The 24,370-nt window shown below is 40.1% G+C and overlaps 1 protein-coding gene across 3 annotated transcripts in view; it reads right to left on the reverse strand.

The window, feature by feature from the left end:
* The window catches only part of cdc14ab (cell division cycle 14Ab), a 154,738-nt gene that overhangs the window by 79,333 nt on the left and 51,035 nt on the right, over window positions 1–24,370 (reverse strand). For all 3 annotated transcript variants that reach the window (XM_062452673.1, XM_062452672.1, XM_062452671.1), the window contains exon 4: window positions 3,881–3,973. In XM_062452673.1, the coding sequence (XP_062308657.1) occupies window positions 3,881–3,973 (93 nt within the window). The remainder of the gene's footprint in view (window positions 1–3,880; window positions 3,974–24,370) is intronic.

The raw sequence follows: 24,370 nt of genomic DNA on the forward strand, positions 1-24,370 counted from the left end.
CCTTATTGCTGTGGGAGAGTGCAATCATCGAATCCACCAAGCAACTCAAAACGAGAGTGAATACCAACAGAAGAATATGGCAGGGGATTTTGGCAAAATATTTTGGGCCGCTACCGACACGGTTAGCTGTTGCTCATTCCACAAATGCACGATCCTTACAAGTTGTACCTCGTTCTAAAGGTGACTAATCAGGCTTTCCAACGATATAAAATACAATACCAATTGGTATTATTAAAGGGGAGGAATAATCAACCAAAATAACGTTTCCAAACTTTTTTTGAGGAGTTTAGTTTAAGAGATTGATATGGTAAAATTCTAATGGCACTGTGTAGATTTGAATAGTCAAGAGATGGCGGTTACAATAAATTAATTTTGCTTGTACAAATCAAGATTGAACAAAGTACTTTGTGATCAGTCTAACGAAGGAGGTGCTAGCCACAGGTCGTTCGCCAGAGTGATGAAGAACAATCACAAACGCTACCTTATATACACGTTAGATCAAATGGCATTCTATAAGGTCAATCCATCAATGTAATCAAGTCTATGATTGGCTTACTCAATTCAGTGATAGTTTGAAACAATACATCTCTGTACCATTTGTCCCACAATCCTTTGTGCGGGCCACTTCAAACAAGTTTTTGATTAACCCCACTCAATGCAACAGGAAGGGTCAGAGCAGCAGATCACAATAACAATACAGTTGAATACACATTGTCTCTAGACCAGCTGTCTCTTCCTCCCAGGTGACAAGAACTCTCTCAGGTCACCCAGACTTCCCGTCTCTTAGACTTCACGTCTCCTAGTTATAAAACTGCAAATGGCATCTCTACCAAATGGGTTGAATCGACTGTCACTGTATTAAGCTTCTTAACAAACTTTTAGACTTCCCTTAAAACACATTATAAAACACACATATTATAACTGTATTCCAAAATTTCCATGACAAGATCCATACATGTCTCGATCACTAGTGACAATTTTTGACATGTTTAATAATCCATGTTGTGTGAGAAAGTTCACAAATGTTACGCTAACTAACTAACTTAATGACACTAGGGGTGCAACAATTCAACAAGCCTTCGGTTCGTTTTTTTGGGTCACGGTTTCGGTTCGGTTTGTTTAGCACATTAGGTGGAAGAAAAAAACATTACCATTTCAGCGTTCTCTCTGTATTTTCTCTGTATGAATAACATTGTCTTACATCCAGAGATTTGATAACATGAAATCAACATTATTTCTAAAGCAAATGTTACTCAGGCTATTTAAAGCAAACATAACAATTCTTCAATCTTGTTTTTCCTTTATTGCAAAAATAACATTTTAAATTCAAATGTTAACAATAAAATAACATTATGTAACATATAATCTTTCTAAATACTTAGCCTGCCATTTAAAACAAACTAAATACTTCAGTGTACTGCATTACAACATCTGTAGTGGCTTTACTTTAAGTTTATTTACTTTCTATTCCTCCATTGTCAGGTTCTTCTGCAAAAAGATAAGCTTATCAACACTCTCTGCATTAAGGCGAGATCTGCTTGCACTTACAATGCCCCCTGCAGTTGAGAAAACTCTTTCACTTGGTACAGATGTTGCAGGGACACAGAGGTGTTGTTGTGCAAGTTTTGCAATGTGAGGATAGTTACTCTCATTTGCCTGCCACCATGTCAGTGGGTCAGCATCCACATGAATGCTGTCTGCTGATTTGTATGAGCTGACCTCCTGCTCAATGATTTGGGAAAAGGGCTTGGTCTGCTCCTCTGCTCTGAAAAACTCTCAAAATAGCTCAGCCATAGCTGTCTTCTTCTGGGGAGGTGATGAGGATTTCTCCTGTGGCTCTGTGGCCAGCGCAGCTCCCCCTGCTTCACTGCATTGACCCTAAGAGAATAATAAATGACATACATAATTTATTAATTTGACATTAACAACTCGGAAAAAGCCTTTGGGTGAATAATAAACGATAACAACTGTAAAAATAAAATGATAAACAATACCTGCTGTTCATTCTCTAGAATGTGTGTGGTGAGATCCCTGTAGGCAAGAGGCATCATCCAGGTAAGGCAGGGATTTAAACCTTGGATCAAGGGCTGTAGCTCTCTGGAGATGGTCTTTAAGATCAGGGTCTGTGTACCTTCTTTCAAGTTCTTGGGTGATTGCTGTTTTTGCCTCTTTGCTGGTGGCACTGTCTTCATGTACTGGTACCATGGATTTGAGCAACATTTTCTTTAGTGGGAGGATCATTGACACAGAGGGAGATGTTTCAGTGCTCATGAGGGCTGTTATTGTTTTCAGCGGTTGTAGTAGCTGAATTAGTTCCTCTGCCAGTCTCAATTCACTGGCAGTCAATACGGCAATGCCATTGTCCTTGACAGACCTCTTCACAGTGTTGTCCATTAAGGCAGAGTAGATGGCAGGCTGCTGCTCCACATAACGCTTAAGCATGTCATGTACGGTATTCCATCTAGTTGAGACATCATGGATTATCTTATGTCTTGGTATGTCTAGCATCTCCTGCTTGGTTGACAAAACATGGTGAGCTGTGGTGCTTTTCTGGAAATATGCTACCACTCTTCTGACCTTTCCCAGGAGGCATTAAGTGAGACTGCCCTTTTAGCTGCAAATCTGTCCATTGTCTGTGGCGACTGGGATTGTGATGTTGGGCCTAGCCAGTTTCCACTCATTAACTGCAGTCGTCAATTCATCAGCTATATGTGTGCTTGTGTGGCTCTCATAAAGGGGACGTGTTTGTAACACTGCACTTTTCATCTCCCAGTTCAAAATATAATGAAGACTCAAGGTCAGATAACTGAGTTGCCCTTGAGGTCCAAAGATCGCTGGTGAGAGCTGTGTAGTGAGTCTGGGAGTCTCAATTCCCCCACGTGTCTGTTCAAATAGCTCAGGGATTACTTTGTTCGTGAAGTGCGTTCGCGATGGCAAAGTGTAACGCAGCTCTAGGTTTTTCACCAAATGGCAAAATCCTGCATCGGTAACAACTGATAATGGCTGTAAATCTTTATCTATAAACTTCCCTGTCAAGTCTGACTCTTTTCTCGTTCCGGCCAGGGATATGTTTGGGTGGTGCCGGCGTAGATGCCCCATCATGTTCGAAGTATTACCGTTAGCATAATTTACAAATGTCAAGCAATGCTTACAGACGGTCTCTTTTTTATTGACGACCTTTGCTCCATCGCTACTGTAGTCAACACTAAATCCAAAGTTTTTCCACACAGGTGATTTAAAAGATGATGGTACCTCCTTAAAAGCTAATCTTTCGCCTCCACATGCCATCTTGCCTAGCTTGTATGATTTGCCTCTCTTCAGTTCGTTCCAGTACGTGACTTGTCATTGATATACTGACAGTTCATTGCACAGATACTCTCCGGGAAAGGTTACGGGAACAGGGAAAGACAAAGGGTGTTAGTTTGTGTTTTCTCGTAGATACAAAAAACCGTGGTTTTCATGTAAAACCGAACCGTGGTTTGTGGGTTTAACAATTCGTTTTTTTCGGTTTAGTTTGCACCCCTATACGACACCTATACTCTCAAGTTCTCCTCACAGTTACGTTTTGTTCAACAAATACATTTAGCTTAACCCTTGTGCTGCCTTCGAGGCACAACGACCAATTGTCGTGTTGCAACAACTTTACCCAATACAAAAACAAATAAAAAGCATATTCTTTTAACCTTCGCGCTGTGGGGGGTCTGAGACAGCCCGACGGTTAAAAGAAAATGCTTCACTTTATTTTTGTATTGGGTAAAGTTGTCGCAACACGACGGTGGGTCACAATGACCAAAAGTGACGAGAAAGAGAAAAAAGAACGATGGCAATTAACCTGAGAAATGCAAAGAGAGAGTGTGGAAAAAAGGAAAAAGATACTCACAGAGTATGCACCAATAAGGACAGCAGCATTAGCTCTTTTCCTCTGGTCAAAGCTGGTGTAGTGGACAATCCTCTTTCTGGTCAATGTAAAAGACTGCAGACAAAAGCAAAAAAAAAAATATATATATATAAGACAATAGGCTACAGATGTTTCTTGTTTAACCTGCAGCAACAAGCAACATTTTCCTGCCTTCTACTGGAGTGGCCGTGGCTCATGGGGTTGAGAGGGTTACCCACTAATCACAAGGTTCACTGTAAAAACATTGTAACATCAGTGTATTTTACTGATTTTTTCAGTATTTGTGAAATACATTAAAATATTAATTAAATTACAATAATGGACTGTGAATGTACATGTCGAATATCAAATCAGATTTAAAAAAACATGTTACCGTGAATAAGCATAGAATATCCTTTTTTAAATCAATATTTTTTTTTTTACATAAAGACTGTAAAAATCCATAAGAATTCATCATAGTTAGTTTTTATCTAATAGATAGAACTGTTCAATTTAAGTTAAATAATGTAAATGATTACAATTAGATTCAATGAGCTTTCAATTCAAAACTGAAACAGAAGTATGAAATGTAATATTAAACAACAATGCTACACTTTACTATCTGTCAAAAGCCCTCCACAAAAGACAGATATACAATAACTTCGAGGACAAGTGAGTGGCAAGAGTTTTGAGGTTGATTTCACTTTTATCGGTAAACGTGGAGGCGGAGCTCTAACCTACGTTGCCCATTATCAACCCACTGGGGAATCATTTAAAAAATGCATATTACTGAAAGCCCTAACATACTTTTTCATACCTAGGCCACCCCTGCACCCCCCTGGATCCGGCCCTGTTGTAAAATTATAGTAGCTTTCACCACAGAAAAGTTTAATACATTTGTTTTTATCTGTGATTTCTGTATAATATCTATAAGCATTAGTAAACTGTCAAAATACTGTTTTTGTTATTATATTATATCTTACTATCATCTTATAATTTCATAGATGGTAACTTTTATTTTTGTTCCTATTTTATTCTTTACGTTCCTTATTTTGTTCTTTTTATCTAATTAATCAACCAAATACTAAATAATACTGGAATTACAAAAAGTTATTCATTAAGAATTTTAGATTACATTTGTGTCTTCCTGGGTCTGCATATCACGAATTGCCCGCCCTAAAACCCCAGAGAAGAAGAAGAAGCCAATCAGAATTTGTATTCTGAGTTTTGAATATAAATACCGCGACGCATACAGCAGGCACTCAGCGGTGAAACTTCAACTGCTACGAACTTTCATGTCTGCAAAAACGAGGTCAGGAAACAGGTAATTTGTTAGTCTACGCTGGCGGGGGGGGTTTATTGTTAGAAAGTGTGGATCGAAAGATCCTCTACTGTTCAGAGACGGGCACAGTGGATGGGCAGTTGCAGCTAAAAGGTAAACAAGTATAGCGACCCAAAATTTCGGGGTTCTTTAACAAGAGACATACTTCTAAACATCAAGACAACAACTCCTGTGGATTTATTTCCCACTTTTCTGCTTCCAGCGGCAGAATTGGTGGGCATTATAGTCAAAGCCACACTCGGCTTTGTCCTAGCAGCAAAGAGTCGTAGGAGAGGTAAACGAGCCGGTGCACTGGTGCGACTTCGTTGGCGCGGGGCACATACAGCGTTACCGGGGATATTTCTCTCCAACGTGCGTTCGCTGAGCAACAAACTGGACGAACTTCAGCTACTGGTGTGGAAAAACTGAGACTTTCATTCATCTTCAATTTTGTGCTTTACGGAGACATGGCTGAGTGAACTGATCCCGGACTCTACGCTATATCTGGCAGGTTTTAAATTGCTGAGAGCGGTCGTGATTGTGCTTTCCGGCAAAACGAAAGGCGGTGGTATTTGTTTTTACACTAACAGTGGCTGGTGTGAAGATGTGACAGTGATTCTGCAGCACTGTTCTCCTGATCTGGAATCATTTTTTATTAACTGTAAACCTTTTTACTCGCCACGCGAGTTTGCGTCATTTATTCTGGTCGGCGTCTAAATGCCTCCGCAGGCTAGCATCAACGAGGCTCAACGTGTGCTCGCCAGGCAGCCAGATATTGAGTGTGGAGCATGCAAATCCGGATTCCTTGGTTATTGTACTAGGCGACTTTAACAAAGGCAATCTCACCCAAGAACTCCCCAAATACAGACAATTCATAAAATGCCCAACCAGAGAAGGGAACACCTTGGATCACCGCTACTCTACAAGCAGTAAAGCCTACCATGCGGTCCCCCCGAGCAGCACTGGGCCACTCTGACCATGCCATGGTCCACCTGATTCCTGCATACAGGCAGAAGCTAAAGCGCTGTGAAGGCCTTTACTCCAACTCCGTTTACGGATGGGCGTACGGACGGCTACGATTTTCGTTCATGGTTCTCCGTAGGCTGTGGGTGCTGAAAACAATTCACTGCCAGAAGAGTAGGTGGCGCAACGTTTTTTTGTTGAAGACGACCTTAGAGAAACCGTCTTTGTGTGGAAGTCGTCGTCATCGAGTGTTTATTTACCTAGGTTAAAGAAAAGTCGGAGCAAATTTACAAATTAGCCGTTTCATCAATAAAATAAGCACATTTTCAGCAACTACACTGCCCATTTCTCGTCACATTTTTCAGATGCTGATTTACATGTACTGTTTAGCTGAAATATGAATTTTGTAAATAAAAAATAAAACTTACAGCAATGGCGGTCAAGAATTCTGTTTGTCTTGTTGTTCACAACAACCCCGCCCCTGACTCAAGCGGTTCTTACTTCGGTTCTCAATACGGACCAATCACAGCCAAGGGGGTATCCGTAACTATCCAAAATTAGGACGGATAGTTAGGAAATTCAGGAGGTGCATGTCGAGCTCTCTGAGGGCTCTCGGAGAGGGCGTTCCACGTAGACGAAGGCGTTCCCATGTGTCCGTTTTTTGGAAAACGGAGTACCCTAAATCGGCCTTTAGCCTGCTGTGAGGACATCGAAACAGTGGATCAGCGAGGCTATGGAGGAACTGCGGGCGCACTTGGACTGTACTGACTGGGATATGTTCATGACTGCCACCAATAGTCTGGATGACCTCAGGGAGGCTGTGACATCATACATCAGCTTCTGTGAGGACTGCTGTATACCAACACGCACCATAGTGAGCTTCAACAACGACAAACCCTGGTTTACAGCTAAACTCAGAAGGTTAAGGCTGGACAAAGAGGCCGCGTTTAGGAGTGGGAACAGGGACAGATTCAAGGAGTCGAAGAACAGGTTTAGCAAGGCGGTGAGAGGGGCTAAACGACTGTACTCAGAGAGACTAAAACACCAATTCACTGCAAACAGACTCTGCTTCTGTCTGGAGAGGGCTCAGGCAGATTACCAACTTCAAGCCCAGAGCCCCCCACTCCACTAATGACTCTCGCCTGGCCAACGACCTAAACAAGTTCTACTGTAGATTTGACAGACAATTGTACTGTCCTGAACTAACCCTTCCCCCCCCCCCCTCCGCCCCCCCCCCCCCCCCCCCCTATTAACACAGAGACGACTCTCTCCATTCAGGAGGGAGAAGTTAACAGACTTTAAGAGGCAGAACCCACGCAAAGCAGCTGGTCCAGAAGCTGTCTCCCCTGCCACCCTCAAGCACTGTGCTGACCACCTGTCTCCGGTGTTCACCTACATCTTTAACACCTCTCTGGAGACATGTCATGTGCCAGCCTGTCTCAAGTCCTCCACCATCATCCCTGTGCCCAAAAAGCCAAGGCCAACAGGACATAATGACTACAGACCCGTCGCCCTGACCTCTGTGGTAATGAAGTCTTTTGAGCGCCTGGTGCTGGCACACCTTAAATCAATCACAGACCCTATACTGGACCCCCTGCAGTTTGCCTAGAGAGCCAACAGGTCTGTGGACAACGCAGTTAACATGGCCCTCCACTTCACCCTACAGCACCTGGACTCCCCAGCATCCTACGCCAGGATCTGGGACCCAGCTGAACGTGGACCCAGCTGAACGTGCCTGATTCCACCTGCAGGTGGATCACAGACTTCCTGTCTGACAGGAGGCAGTGTGTTAAGCTGGGAACACAAGTCTCTGACTCCCGGTCCATCAGCACCGAATCTCCTCAGGGCTGCGTCTTTTCTCCTCTGCTCTTCTCCCTGTACACCAACAGCTGCACCTCCAGTCATCCGTCCCTCAAACTCCTGAAGTTTGGGGGCGACACCACCCTCATTGGGCTCATCTCTGGTGGGGACGAGTCTGATTATAGGTGGGAAACTGACAACCTGGTGACCTGGTGTAGCCAGAACAACCTAGAGCTAAATGCTCTTAAGACAGTGGAGATGGTTGTGGACTTGGAAAGAATACAGCCCCACTCACCCCCATCACCCTATGCGATTCCCCAGGAAGATTGTGGCTGACTCCTCCCACCCTGGACACACTCTGTTCCAGAAAGTCCCCTCCGGCAGAAGTCCGGCTGCGGTCCATTAGGACCAAAACCTCACGCCACAAGAACAGTTTCTTTCCATTTGCCACTGGCCTCTTCAACAAGGCCAAGGGCTCACACAGTCTTTAAAACCACAGACTTTAAATCTTTGCCGTATATTGCACTCATGCCATCTTTGCACTATGTGCCCTATTTGTATTTTTATCTATGTATTTATAGTGTACATTATAGCTATTTTATACATTATATTTAGTTTATTTTACATACCTGTCCCCTTAGTATTAGTTAGTATTAGTTCATTAGACTCTGCACCTTGTATAGTATAGTTAGACTTGGTTATTTATTTAAGATTTACTCCTATATGTTGAATGCATGCACCTTCCTGCCAAAGTAAATTCCTTGTCTGTGCAAACTTTCATGGCGATTAAAACCCTTTCTGATTTTGATGCTCGTGTTGATGTTTGCCTCCTACTACTGCCTGAACATCTCTTACCCAGCAGTCCAAGGAGCAACATTAGAGTTATTGCAGAGGTAAATAAGCAGAAGTCTATTGTATACATTAAAACAGATAGAGAATGACCCAAAATAATCAATTTATAAGTTACTCATCTATAATCTGATGCAGTCTAATACAACAGCCTTTTAATAAACCCTCCCTATCAGACTGTTGATTCAATTTGGTGGGCATTTTTAAGGCTGCAGTTTGTGCTGGTGTTTGATTGGATTGCACTATATTCAAATGTATTTCAAATGTTGTCCACCTACATTTTGAACGATGGGACTTTACATGGAGGTTACATGTTCTTGTTGTGTTTGCAAAGGCATGCTCCAGGGCCCCGTTCGTCGTAAGGGTTGAAGCTAAGTTAATCAATTGTCCCTTTAGCCCGTTAACATTAGCGAGATGATTGAGAACAGCAAATATCGGTTCGTCAACGGCTAATCCGCATCCAAATCATGTGGTTAATTTCAATCAGGCTAAACTTATCAGGGAAATTGCACGTGCACGTCCTACTTCAAAAGGCAGGAAAGGTCGATCACCAAAACCGTGATTTTCTAACGGTTTGATGGCGAAAATAATGATCTCAACTCTTTCAGAATAAGTAGGCTCGATAAAAACAAGGCCATGAGGATATATGTAGGCTACTGCACTTATATCATGTACTATATATGTGTATATGCATGTAGGCCTATGTGTAAATCCCTCTTTGATTTCATTGACTGGGACATGGCCAGGGAATATGATGAATTGATTCATCAGCTGGTTAAGCGCCAAGTACACTTTTCTTACAGCAACGCATGCTGCGGCTTTGCCAATGTTTTCTGCATCGCCTATACTGTATAAAAATGTAGCCTATACCTGACGCAAAAAACCTCAAGGCTATGCAGAGTCTGAAGCACAGTTAAAGTTTCAAGTAGCTTTATTGTCAATTTCTTCACATGTCAAGACATAAAAAGGAATCGATATGACGTTTCCCACTCTCCCACAGTGAAACATATAAAAAGCACAGGCACAACAGATAAGACAAGACATTTCCTAAAACATAGCGATACATATTCACATACAGCAGCATAAGCTCATAATAAAGCATAAAGCTTGCCGCGGCGTGTGATATTTGCAATGTACGGCCCGAGAAGGTCTTGCAAATAAATGAGTCCTTGTCGGCTGAATCGATATCGCTCAAACAAGAACTCATCCGTGTGAAATAAAGGATCTTGGCGATCGCAAAGAACTCTATTGGTGTGGAAAGGTAATCGAACTAGAATATAGCTACTTGGTCAACTGGGTCTCTCAAAAAGGGAGCTGCCATGTTATTTTCCGGGGGTGTGGCGAGCTTATCCAGCTACACTTACGTTAGCCTGCTCTGGAGCAGGTTAGTGCTAATTGATATGTTACTATGGTGATTTATCAAAAGTTGCTTCCATGAACCAAAAAGAGGGGCGTTTTTTATCTTAGTCTGAAAATTAGCTCGCTAAACCGCTTAGCGAGCTACGACGAATACCCCCCAGGTGCTTGGGTTAAAGTGCTACACAGATCCAGTTAAAAAAATATGTGGAAATGCAACAGCCACTGTGTGGTGGGAGTTTGCATGTTGTATTTCATTCGACAGATGCCTTTTCAGGATCAACCCAGACAAGGGATCGAAAGTGGAGAAGAATGCTTCCAGAAAGCCGCTGGCGGTCAGTCCAAAGGTGCTTTCCCTGATGACAAAAATTTAGAATTACGAATGGAGGGAGTAAAAAGAAAAACCATTCAGAAGGGAAAACATTGTAGTCCAATCTCCCTCCTTCTTTCACATGCATATTAATTCATGTCAGTGACTTACATGTCAGTTATGGAAGCAAATCGTTACCAAAATTCAAATGCAAATGCATTTCCAGAAATGCATTTGCATTTTAAGAATGTGGCTGCATTATTTGACTCATAAATGAAATTAGTAATCAATCATCCTATTTGCATTTTAATTTTCTTCTTCAAGAGTGCTCAATCTTTCACTTAATTAAAATTAAAAAGAAATAGACATTTGAGATTTGATTTTCAAAACATTCCCCAGCAAATAGATACCAAAATTCAATTTGAAATGTAAAATTTGAAAATTTTCAGAAATGCATTTTCATTTTAGGAACGAGGCTGCAAAATCGTGACCACAATTCAAATTCAAATGCATTTCCAGAAATGCATTTTCATTTTAAGAACGTGGCTGCAAAATCGTGACCACAATTCAAATTCAAATGCATTTGCAGAAATGCAAAATGAACGAAAAAGCATTCTGAGCGGCACAGCAGAGTGACGTCAGTAGCCGCTCTTCTTCAGCTCCCTGCTGACCGAGCTACCCATCTTGTTCGGTAGGGGGCGGTGTGCACATCTGCATTGCATTACATTGCAAATGTGCCGGGAAATTGATTGAAATGCCGGGTCTTTAGAGCAGCGTTCCCCAACCGGTGCCCACCGGTCCGCGGTGGGTCATTTCGTACCGGGCCGCACAAAAAAGAATTAATAACATTATTTCCTTTTAATTGATTATCAGAGTCTGAAAGACGTTTTATTCTGAAAAATGACCTGATTCTCTCCTTCTCCGCGGGCCTTTTCCCCTGAGCAAAAAAGCTCTGCAAAGACGTGTGTTTACTCATTTTTTAGCAAGTTTGTGGGCTTTATTGAGCTGTATAACGATGGAAAACCAGGCTAAGAAACTTAAAGATGGGGCTGAAAAATTGAGACAAAAATACATCACATTCACTAGACATGGTTTTGTCAATTGAAAAAACGGCTGTTTATTTTACATAAAACTCAAATCAGCTAAACTATTTTTCTCGCGCGCTCGCATTAGGTGTGGAAGTCACTAACTAGGATCACATCAAACCCAGAATGTGCATGCATTAGCAGCGCAGCTGTCCAGGGCCTATCTTTCCTTCCAGTCCGTCCCTGCCGGTCCGTGAAAATATGTCTTAGATGAAAGTGGTCCGTGGCGCAAAAAAGGTTGGGGACCGCTACTTTAGAGGACGCATCACAGATCATGGCGCTCCCTCAAATTGTGCAAACACTGTTAGAATTAGCTGAGCAGGTAGAATCTAATAATACATCTGAGTCTGATGCCCATGACCGAGTAGAACAAGTCATAGAGAGCTTGGCTGCATACTCTGCCGTCACAGATTTACACATTAATAGTAGCTCTGCCACTGTTTTAGTCATTGTTTGACATCAAGTTGCTCAGTCTGTGATGCGTCCTCTAAAGACCCGGCAATTCAATCAATTTCCCGGCACATTTGCAATGTAATGCAATGCAGATGTGCACACCGCCCCCTACCGAACAAGATGGGTAGCTCGGTCAGCAGGGAGCTGAAGAAGAGCGGCTACTGACGTCACTCTGCTACGCCGCTCAGAATGCTTTTTCGTTCATTTTGCATTTCTGCAAATGCATTTGAATTTGAATTGTGGTCACGATTTTGCAGCCACGTTCTAAAAATGAAAATGCATGTCTGGAAATGCATTTGAATTTGAATTGTGGTCACAATTTTTCAGCCACATTCTTGAAAATGAAAATGCATTTCTGGAAATGCATTTGAATTTGAATTGTGGTCACAATTTTGCAGCCACGTTCTTAAAATGAAAATGCATTTCTGGAAATGCATTTTAATTTTCAAATTTTACATTATCTATTTGCTGGGGCATGTTTTGAAAATAAAATCTCAAATGTCTATTTCTTTTTCATTTTAATTAAGTGAAAGATTGAGCACTCTTGAAGAAGAAAATTAAAATGCAAATAGGATGATTGATTACTAATTTCATTTATGAGTCAAATAATGCAGCCACATTCTTAAAATGCAAATGCATTTCTGGAAATGCATTTGCATTTGAATTTTGGTAACGATTTGCTTCCATAGTCAGTGTCTTACATTGACTTTACCAAAGCTCTCACTCTTTCCCACTGTATTATTGAGTTTGAATGTGTGTGAAGTGTTTTCAGATAGTACCACTATCATCTGTGATCGGTTTTGTTTGTATTACTCCTTTAAAAGCCATTTGGAAACAGATTGTTAGAAAATGCTCACAATGTCAAGTTTTTTAGGATACAATGTTGTTAGAGGGGCAACTGTTTAAATTTCACTGTGAACCTTAGTTGCACCTGCTGTACCTTAGTTGCACCTGATTGCACTTTTATTGATACATGTATCTGTCCATAAGTGGCCAATCATCAAAAGGTCTGTGGCACTAGGTTCCCTGGCCATGTTCAGTGAAGTTTATTTGCTAGTTTTTTTTTCTTTATCTCTTGTTTTTATGACGAATAGAGTTTTGAGTGTGTGGACAGGTGTCTTTTATACAGGTAACGGGTTCAAACAGGTGCAGTTAATACAGGTAATGAGTGGAGAACAGGAGGGCTTCTTAAAGAGAAACTAACAGGTCTGTGAGAGACGGAATTCTTACTGGTTGGTTGGTGATCAAATACTTATGTCATGCAATTAAATGCAAATGAAGTACTTAATCATACAATGTGATTTTCTGGATTTTTGTTTTAGATTCCGTCACTCACAGTTGAAGAGTACCTATGATAAAAATTACATGCTTTGTAAGTGGGAAAACCTGCTAAATTGGCAGGTTATCAAATACTTGTTCTCCCCACTGTATATTGGATATGTTATTGTTTTTAAAAGTGAAAACGTCCTTCATTAAACGTAAAACAAAATATATATACAACAAAATTCATGTAAAATTACTGCTACAAACTGTATTTTTAGTATGGAAAATTCATGTAATTTTACGTTATTTTCTGTAAAAAAAATTGACTCCAGTCCATTTACTTAGGGTGCATTTAACCCTTGTGCTGCCTTCGGGTCACATGACCCAAAGGTTCATAATGAACCATCGTTGTGTTTACCCAATTTTACCCAATACAAAAACAAATAAAAATCATTTTCTTTTAACCTTCGCAATGTGGAGGGTCTGAGACAGCCCGACGGTTAAAAGAAAATGCTTCACTTTGTTTTTGTATGCGGTAAAGTTGTCACAATACGACGGTGGGTAACAATGACTGATGGGTCAGAATGACCCGAAGAGAACACAAGGGTTAAAGGAGGGATTTTACATATTGGGGTAAGGAAACATTGGATAGATCTCTGGTCTTTGATAACCTGTGCATTTTACAGACTTAAATATTTAGATTTGGTGGGTACCACTAAAGTGGCTGCTTGTTCTGGCAGCTCCCGACGCAGTAGGACGTTCATTCCTTCTCCCCCTTGTACAACTCTCAACACCTTTTATAAGGCTTGGCTGACCATCTTGTTAATGGGGAAGTGTAGTAGCATGGTACTCGATACTGAAACAATGCTAATGATTTTATTGAAATTGAGTAATTTGACTATGTTTTGGTCTTATTTTCAATTGGAACTTTTTACAATGTGTATAGAAATGTAAGCATAGCCTAAATACAATGGTTCCCCGAGTGGTTGAACCCCTGTTCTCCCTGTGCTTTATGTTAGAGACTGTGGTAAAAAATTGTTATACATAATGATAATCGTAAAATAAGGAATAAAACGACTTTTCTAGGTGCGCTTCTCAGGAGTAAACAGGGGGGGGGGGGGGGGGTGGTTACTGATTGTATGGTAGGTAGCAGTTAATTCACAGGCAGCTATCAACTCCGCAGAAAACGTACCTCGTATGCCTGCACTTTGTCCATTAAATGTATATAGCGGGACAAGTTATCCCTTACTGCTCAGCGTGAGAAATACAAGGTGTTGTGTGAGACTTGAGTGCCCTGCATTAGATGTGTTTCAGACTCTGAAACGGCGAAAGCTAGAATTGGCGTACAACTGACTAACGATTGAGCAATAAAACCTCTGAAAAAATGGTTGAGTGTGAAAAGATATGCGAGATGATGTAGCGAGTGGTGATCAGTGAGCGTGAAGTAATATAAGGGTATAAGGGTCGGCAAACGGAGTGCAGTAACTAGAATTACTGTGGTTTGCCTTGGTTTTGAGTGTGATTTTGTTGTTATTGCAATTCTTTATAACCCTTTTCTTTAAAATGGAGCAAGATTGAACAAAAACTTTGTCACAAGATTAAAAAAAAACTGAGAAGTTCAATTTCACTCATAAGTCAATTTTGAAAGAAAATGTAGTTCAGTCAAGACAATCACGTATTAGATTTGAGCATTTATTGACCATGACATGGATATTGGTTTGACTTTGGCAGAGTGGATAATCTAAGGGAAGCACTCCCTTAGATTCCCCACTCTCGATGCGACACATACATGCATACATACATGGCATATGAGGCAGGGAGCAATGGAGACATAATCCCCTGATGGATAGAACATACAGACAGCATGGGGGAGAAGGGGATGGTGGAGGGCGGCAGCAGCACTGATCATACAACAACCGGGGTGAGTGTGTGCGTATCCACGCGGCCTTTAAATACTGTCTTATCGGACTGCTGGCTAACACACGTGTGGTAGTGAGTGGATTGCGGTTAGCCTTGGCATGGCAACTCAGATTGGTAGTGCAGGAAGCTCCACCAGCGGTTTGGATATCTTTTTTAACAATGAGGACACAAGCGCAAGCTCTGTTAAATTGTCAAGAAAAGGAAAGAAACACACTTAACATAAGCAATTTGATTAAACATCTCAACATTTACATGTAGTCATTTAGCAGACGCTCTTATCCAGAGCGACTTACAGTAAGTACAGGGACATTCCACCCGAGGCAAGTAGGGTGAAGTGCCTTGCCCAAGGAGACAACATTATTTTGCGATTTTCGATTCCTACTCGTTACAACATCACAGATACTGCTCTACCAAAGGTGCAGACTTCGTGAAAAGATACAGTGAAGACATTTCGGCCTTTAGATTCAGAACTTATTTTGGACTAGCGGTGTCAGTCCAATGTCACTCATCAATTTACCCATGCAGTGGATTGATGTCGATTTTACTGCCCCGTGAGTTACGTTGCAAGCAAAGTCGTTACGGGGCTTGCACACCAGCCTAGCTAACACTGATAACGAGGCCAAATAATCAATGCATGGTTCAAGTCCCTGTTCCCCCCCAATGAACTACGTTCTAAAATTGTCAACAAAGTTTGTACATATAAATGTAACCCTTTTCTTAACCATAAGGGACATTTCATCAATATAAAGATAAACTAAAACCTGGGTTCCCAGCAGTTGAATTGTGAGCTGGCTGAAATATATAAACGCTTACCAATTAAGTTTAAATAAACTAATGTCCAGTTACTATTATTTTCAAGCGCAGTGCCTCCACTAGAGAAACTTTATGATCGGTTTAAATCACGTATTACATTTCTCTAGAAACATATGACAAAAGGAAATAAATGAAATACAATGAAAACTAGAAAGGTACATTTCCTGAAGAAAATGTGTGTGTTTGCTGAAAGCAGTTGAAACGATTGTTTTGATGGCTTGAATAGTGAAGAAGGTTTTACAAAAATGTTAAAAGAGGTATGTGCTTTAAAAACAAAATGGTGAGAAAAAGTGTTAAAAGTATATCTGTAATTGTTATGCATTGCGATATTTTCTTACTATTGAAAATGGAGAAAAAACAGTGATGAAAAGAGTATCTTATTTACTTTCATACATTTTTAATCGTTAAAAGTAGTGGTGGGCATAGATTTTTTTTTTAAATCTAGATTAATCTCACTGTAATCTTGGCGTTAATCTAGATTAAAATGGCTCATTTGAATTCCACCGAAGGCATTCAGAATATGTGTGCTACCCAAATAATGACTAAAAGTAAGTCTTTGAGAACGGGTTTCTCAAGCCAGGTGGCGCATTAGACCAGGGGCTCATCTCCTGTTTCCAAAATGCATCACAAACTGCTTGAGAAAGCTGTTCTACTATGATAATTGGTGATGAAAATAAATTATGTTCAATAAGATGTACTTGTGTTTATTAACTGTTTATTAGATTAGTTAGCTTGGCTGATAGAGCTGTGCTGACGGGCTTGCCTCGGTTGCACTCAAACAGTAGTTTGACGACGACTCTTCCCCTGCGCTACATCAGTGCTTGGCAAGGCATCTTCCGCATTAGCTAAGGGAAGCTTTGCGTTTAGGTGGTATTTGAGACTGGAAGAACTCCTACAGTAAACTAATTCCGCATAGCACAAGGTGCAAACAACCTTAGTCTTGTCGAGGTTTCCATTGGGAAGCTTCTTAAAAATACATTTTCCTTGAAGCAAACCAGGCGGCTTCATAGCTGCATCCATGTTAGCACGTTACGTTTGATGTGATAATTTCATACACAAGGCATACACACAGGTTCAAAGACTCGTTCTCGCCCTCTAAAGTGCAATTCGGCAAGGTATACATCCGCGCTAAAATATCAAGGTGAAAGTCATTATAGCTTGCGTAGTACAGACCCAGCTCCCAACCCAACTTTGAGAATAGATTAATGGCGATATTTTTTATATCGCCCGATAAGAGTCTCAGGTTAACGCAGCGCGTTAACGCCGATAACGGCCCACCACTAGTTAAAAGTATTAAAGAATGAAAGATTGAGAAACAGAAAAAAGTTTGAAGTTAGAAAAATGAGCAAATATAGTGATGAAGAGTATATTGCATAACAGTTATCAATATAGCAGACAAAAGTATGTCAGCAGTATGAAGGTGAAAAAAAGTGTTGCTTTGAAACCAAAATGGTGAGACAGTGTTAAAAGTATATCTGTCATTGTTATGCATTGCAATATTTTCTCACGGTTGAAAAAGGAGAAAAAAGAGTGATGCAAAGGGTATCTTATTTAATTTCATAAATGTTAAAGCGTTATGTTAGAGCCATTTTATTTCATTCTAAACCTTTTACATTTTTAAACCTTAGTATTAGTTAGACTTGTACACTTCTTATTTAAGATTCTTATATGTTTAATGTGTGCACCTTCCTGCCACAGTATATTCCTTGTCTGTGTGATGTTTCTTGGCGAATAAAACCCATTCTGAAAAGTATTAATAATTGAAAGATGTAGAAACAGAAAAAAGTTTGAACAGTGGAACAGTGAAGAGCGTTGGCCAATCGGATTGGTTCCTTGTTTCTTGTAACGTAGCAACTGTTGGTCATTGTCAACATTTCTAACCTAGAATCTAGGTTTTAGGTTCAAGATGAAGGAGAAACTAATCATGTGTGCCTGCACAACCAGTCCTGTTCAGACACTTAATTTAAAGATGACATCAAAATAATAATCCATAGTGCAGGGTTGCCGATGTTGTCGTTGTCCCTGGTGAGTTTTTTAAATTCAATCTTGTCACATTATGTGACTTTGTTGTGCAACTGGAAAAGCTAGCTACTCTAACTCAGAATGCTGCTGCAAAAAAGCAGAACTATTGTGGGTGGTAAATAAGATCAAGCTACATCTAGCCAGCGGATCATTTATTGCAAGTGTGTCAAAGTGGTATTTTTACAGACTGTATTAACACCATAGGCATGAATAATGCATGCATCGTCATTGTCGTCCATCTTTAGCCGAAGAAGCTAGAGAGGATGCAATGGGAGATTTCCTACAGTAAGGTACCCAGCTAACACATGACGTTGCGGCAACGTTGCCAGTAAGTGCTCAGTTGGTAACCCACAATGTTACCTTCTGGCAACGTTGTGGCAACGTTGTGGCAACGTCGTAGCAACGTTATAAAGGGAATGTTGCCAGTTGGTCCCATGGACAACGTTGCCACGACGTCGTACCTTGGTCGGCTGGTTACGTTATTTTTAGACCCGTGGGCAACGTTGCCGCGACGTCGTACCTTGGTCGGCTGGTTACGTTATTTTTTGGTCCCCTGGACGACGTTGCCGCGACGTCGTACCTTGGTCGGCTGGTTACGTTATTTTTTGGTCCCGTGGACAACGTTGCCGTGACGTTGTACCTTGGTCGGCTGGATACATTCATTTTGGTACCATGGGTTAATTTGCGGCTAAGTCGCTCTTTGGTCGCAGGACAACGGATCTCGAGTGCATATAGTGGTTTATCCAGAGATGGAGAGATCACACTGGATTGCTCTCAGTTCTGACACTGTTGCAATGTAGCCATAGTCTACATGAATTTCAATCACACACAATATTAAATGTTACACCCAGCACGTATAAATGTAGACAATGCATGTAATTCATGTGCAGCTCAGCCCCAGCATGTCATTGGTCATCAATTTTCTCATATGCAGAAACATAGCTTTAATAAATAAAGACTGAATTTGGAATATAATTTAGTCTTTCATTCTTTACTATAAACATGTACAAAAGCAATCAATGTGTGATGTGTAACATGATTAAGCAAACATTCTTTGTATAGCACACCAAAGCTGTATGACACACAATGCAAATTTGTGCTCCAATAATTTTTGTGATACAAAATTGTTAAATGTGACCAAAAGGTAAGCGACTCTTAAGAGTTTCATTTCCAAAGACAAGTCATCACAGAATATTACAATTCTTCCTTAGCAAACCTGCCCCTCAGTCTGCCCCTGAGCAACAACTTTGCGCATGCCCATTTCAACGCATCGCTCAAACTGGGGTTTCAGAAGAGATTTTGCAGGGGTTCAACACTGTTTCAAAACAACATTGGATTTCAACTGGAAATTAGCTACTTCAAAGGTGAGTTTCTTTACAGAAATATATAAACATATTTTCAGAAATTGGATGGGGCATGCTAATACGTATATGTTTGAAATTTAGGCCATTTAGCCTGTTTATGTGCTATCAGATTCACATTATTTACGTTAGGATTTCGATAGCTACAGTACAGTAGAGGTTAAACCCTCCAGAAAGTTATGTTGAAATACTGAAAATGCATAGGCCTACATGTTATCAAAGTTTAGCGTCTCACAAATCACCCACAAAAGAATCAGTGAAAATAAACGTTCAGAACTGTTAAAAAACCTTGTCCCAAAATAGTTTAATTAGCCCGGAATTTTCAAAGACTGTGGAGCTAGCGTGGCTGAACACGTTTTAATCACAGTCGGTCATGGCATGCACAGCAATGGCGTCTATAAAAGTATCATGTCACTAATTTTTCCAATTTGTACATTACATATTTTTTGGGATAAGTTTATTCGTTTTAACCTTTTAGATGCGTGAGTTTTAAATATTTCCGACGCTTCCACCAGTTATTTTTCCAAAACGGCAGCTAGGTAGCTTTAATTAGCTTCCGTTACCTAGCAACCTAGCATAATACTCGTAGCAATGCTACTACCTGCTAGTGTTACTTGTTAGCCTACTAATTGTACATTTTGAAGCCATACTATAGCGTTTGTCATATAGTTTTTGTCTATCGGAAAACAGTCGGTTGGAATGTTCAGAATCACACATGTGCGACGCTACGATGTGGGGCCCTGCTTTCGAACGATCACATATGTGCAATGCTACTCCTTTAATATCAATATGCTATAACTATGTACATAAACTACATTCCATTTTCATTTCTGTACAGATTATCCTACCACCGTCACACGGCCTAGCACTGTGTCCCTGGGAAATGATGGTAAAGTAATGAATGACCGTTTAAAACAGTGACAATAATTGTATGAGCCATGGCAACCTAAAGGCTATGTTTTGAAGCAAAAGCATGACTTAAAACTTTTGCATCACCAGATTCCATACCCCTAGATGTCAACTCTGGTCTGGTGGAGGTGAACCAATTGGGGGCCCAGGAAAACAGCTGGCAGCCAGGCAAGTGCAAATATAAGACACTCAAAAAAATATATGCTTTGTATACAACCATTCAAGGTAACATTTGTTATTTACATCAATGTTACAGCTAATCTAGAAGAACCACAGTGTATGCCAATCATGCTAACTCTTGTAAACTTGTTTTACTTGTCTTTAATGACAGACACATTACAGGTTATGCTCCGGAAGATGGGGACATTGGAGGAGAACCAGCGAGAGGCTCTCCTATTCAGGCGACTACAGGGCAGACACACTGAAGAGGTGCCAGTGATGGACCTTTTCAATTTGAAGCAGTATCTAGATACTGCTTCAAATTGAAAACAGAGACGATCTTTCCTTAACCTCTGTTGTCAATATCGCCGATAAAAAGTAAATACTGTTACGAAGCATTTGTTTGTAGGTAACGAACGATAGACGTAGCTAGTTTCGCCGTTCTATGGCAGCTAGTACAGTACTGTATGATAACAGTCGTAGCTAGAGTTGTAAGCACTCGTCACTAGAATGACCAGAACTTTAAAACAAAAGATCATATTTCAAATCTGTCTGCTGTTCTACATTGCCCACACAATTTATGTATATATATCAACTCTAACATGGCCTGTATCTTGTATTGAAAGTGCTCGAAAATTAGCTCGTCTAATGTATGGTGGACTGAGAAAACATTTGTCAAAGCAGAGCGAGCGGATGTCGTGGGAGAATTCCTAATGTGTTAGATTTACTGCTTCAAATTGAAAACGGAGAAGATATTTAGAGTAAAGACAAGTTTCTTAACGTCTGTGTTCAATATCGTCAACTAAAAGTAAAAACTTTTCAGTTACGAAGCTTTTGTTCGTAGTAATGCCAGCTGCAGTAAACCTTTCGTGACCCCGGTTTAACTGTTCGTGACAGTCGGCTATGACAGTGTTGAGCCTCGATTTTTGCAGATTTCTGTGAAACTTTCTTAAAGAAAAATAATCTAGCTAGATTATGTACACTTTAAACTCAATGTACATACCTTGTTTGGCCAATTTGGTCGATTGTGAAAAAAAGTAGAACCGTTTTTAGTTATGGAGAGCCATCGCGCTAGCTTGGAATTGCGTTATCCCACTCATCACTTCAGTGGTCATAACTTTTAAACAAAATAGTATATCTTAAATCTGTCTGCTGTTCTGAATTCACGACAAACGTACGCACATTTCATACGCTCTAAATCTTGTCTTCAAAATGGTATAAACAGTTCAGGTATATTATTTGAAAAAGTCTGCATATTCAGGCAGGAAAGTGTTAAACAGTGTCAAAAATTGACGCGGTGAGAAACAGTTCTGTCAGTGCATGAAGTCACAATTGAATTTGACTTGAACATTCTGAACCATTGAAACCCATTCATTTTTTTTAGCACTTTAAACTTTAATACCTTAAAAACTTTAAAAGTTATCAATGAGAAAAGTAATAGCACACTAGAGTAGTTCAGACTTTATCAAATGAAGTTTGAACGGTGTTTCTAGCTTAAACGGTGTGAAAGGAGTAGGCGACGGGAAAAAGTGGGAGGAAAATAAATAAATAATAATAATAATAATAATAACTAGAGAGGGTACAATTTCTGGGGAAATTGTAGGGTGTGCTTGCTTGCGTCGGTTGCACAGGGGTCCGTTTTTGAATGACATTTTTACAACTGATATTTCTGTATACTTTATATAAAAAAATGCATACTTATTATTTATAAAGATTACATAGATTTAAAAGCATTTTTTTTGCTGCTCATTTACAACTGAAAATACGAGTGAAGTGTAGAATGAAATAGATGTCTTATTTCACCTGCAAGAGACAGCGTCATCGTTGAATCAAAACGAATAAATTTGGCAGACCGGTGTAAAAATTGACCTAATCTCTATGACTTAAACGTCCTTTTAAGTTTTTCCCTTCTCGTGATATTTTAAGGAATTTAGCCTACTCATATTGCATTCATTCATGAATAAAGAACCCCCTTTGAAGATTATTCTACAACGTTACCGGCAGTAGAAGATGGAATCGCGATTCAAACAGTACCATCTGCTAACTGAAAATATGCCCCCAAAAACGTAAATAAGCTTGACATTTATTTAGTGGAAAATCGCTTTCATAAAAAGCTCACTGGTAGCGATCATTGTCAGTAACAACGCCAAGTGCGATATAGCCCTGTGTGGAGAAGCTGCCCCGGTAAATTGTACTACTACGGTACAGTACTAGACTACTGCTGTGTTCGTCTTGGTAGCGATTGCGTTGGTTGAATTGGATTTAACGTTCCGTTGTACGGTTTAGGCTGAAATTAATTATTTTCATGAATAGATTGACAAAGTTTAGGCTGTGGCAATGAAGTTAAGGTTAGCAGTTAGATAGACTTTTGATTTAAGTAAGGGGAGTGCCGAACATGTTCTGTCGCCGTTTGACTTCCTACAGCTGTGTAGATGTTTTTGTAGTGTCTCGCGTAGGCTACAGCGTTGCAGTGAGCAACACTGGTTTGAAACATGAAACCACAGGTAATGATAATTTCACCCACAAATCGTTTACTTGTAATGTAATGTCATAATAAATCCTACAAGGAAAATGTATTTGTGAGGAATGTTTATTTTAACGATTGAAAACAGATGCATCATAGACCACTGTAGTATGTGTTGCCCGGGCAACAGAGGCTAATGTCATGATGCTAATACTTCAGTGAAATAGTAGACTACTGTTTCCGAAAGTAGATGTACTTCCTTAATAAAATCAGCTTATATTGTACATTACACGTCACAATTGTGTGTCATATCAGAAAGTAAAATTAGTAAATAGTTATCACCCTGGCCTCTTTGCTTGTGGCGTTTCTGCAGCTGCCTTGTAGTAAAGCAGTTAGCTTAGCTATCTCCCAGAAGTTAACAAGCTGCTAAACTAATGTTCTGCTAGAGGTAGTCACGCGAGTTTTCGTGACGTTAGTGACGTAAGTAGCGTCATTGACTGTGGCTAGCAAGTTACCCACCGTTAGCTTCACTTTTCGCCACAAAAACGTAATTTCCACTTAAACCATGCAACGGAACGTAAATCCCAATAGAAGCAACTCAATGGCTACCAAGACGAAACTTTTGACACCTAGGTTGTGTATGTAGGCCAAATATTGACTGAGTTTTAGGGGGGCAAAAAGAAATAATAATAATATATATGTGAGAGAACAAAGGTTGTGCCCTTGCCGAAGGCAAAGCACACCCAATAATAATAATAATAAGTATGCAGAATAACAATAGTGTTTTTGCTTGCAGCAAACACACTAATACATATCAATCCCTTTAAAAGGTACTTCACTACCAAATTTGTAAATGCACCTTTCACTCAAATCACTTATGGTACTGCCAATCATGTCACATTGATATCAGAACATTAAACTTTCTTGTTTTGTTCAAACCATGCACAGAAGATAACTTTACACTATCCTATCAGTCCTTAAGTTCCACACGTTGTAGCGGGGTTTGCTCGTTTAAAGATAGAAATACTTAATTTATCATAAAGTCTGGGGCACAACCCTAATATTGGTTTAGGACATTAGGGAATCCTATGTTTAATATGTAATAATCAGTCTCATCTTTAGGAATGAATTCGTTCTAAGAGTAAAGCCAATCGTAACATCAGTGAACACGCACGTCAAAATATCTTTACAATGAATTTATTCAAGTAAGGTAAACAGATCTTATGAAAAGTTGGATTATGGGTTTGATATGAGAGATTGGTTTCAATGAACAGAATGAAATGGTCTAACTTAAAGAAAGGCAGAAATTGTACAGTCAGTGATTACATCCTTACAAATCATAAACAGAGCTCACGCCAATGCCATGTCGAGGAGGAAAGAGCGTTAGCCATAGTTACGTTTGATCAGGGGTTGATCAATGATGTTGAGGGCGGTTTGCGCCGAAG

Source organism: Osmerus eperlanus, chromosome 26, assembly GCF_963692335.1.
Source record: "Osmerus eperlanus chromosome 26, fOsmEpe2.1, whole genome shotgun sequence".
Taxonomy (NCBI): Eukaryota; Metazoa; Chordata; class Actinopteri; order Osmeriformes; family Osmeridae; genus Osmerus; species Osmerus eperlanus.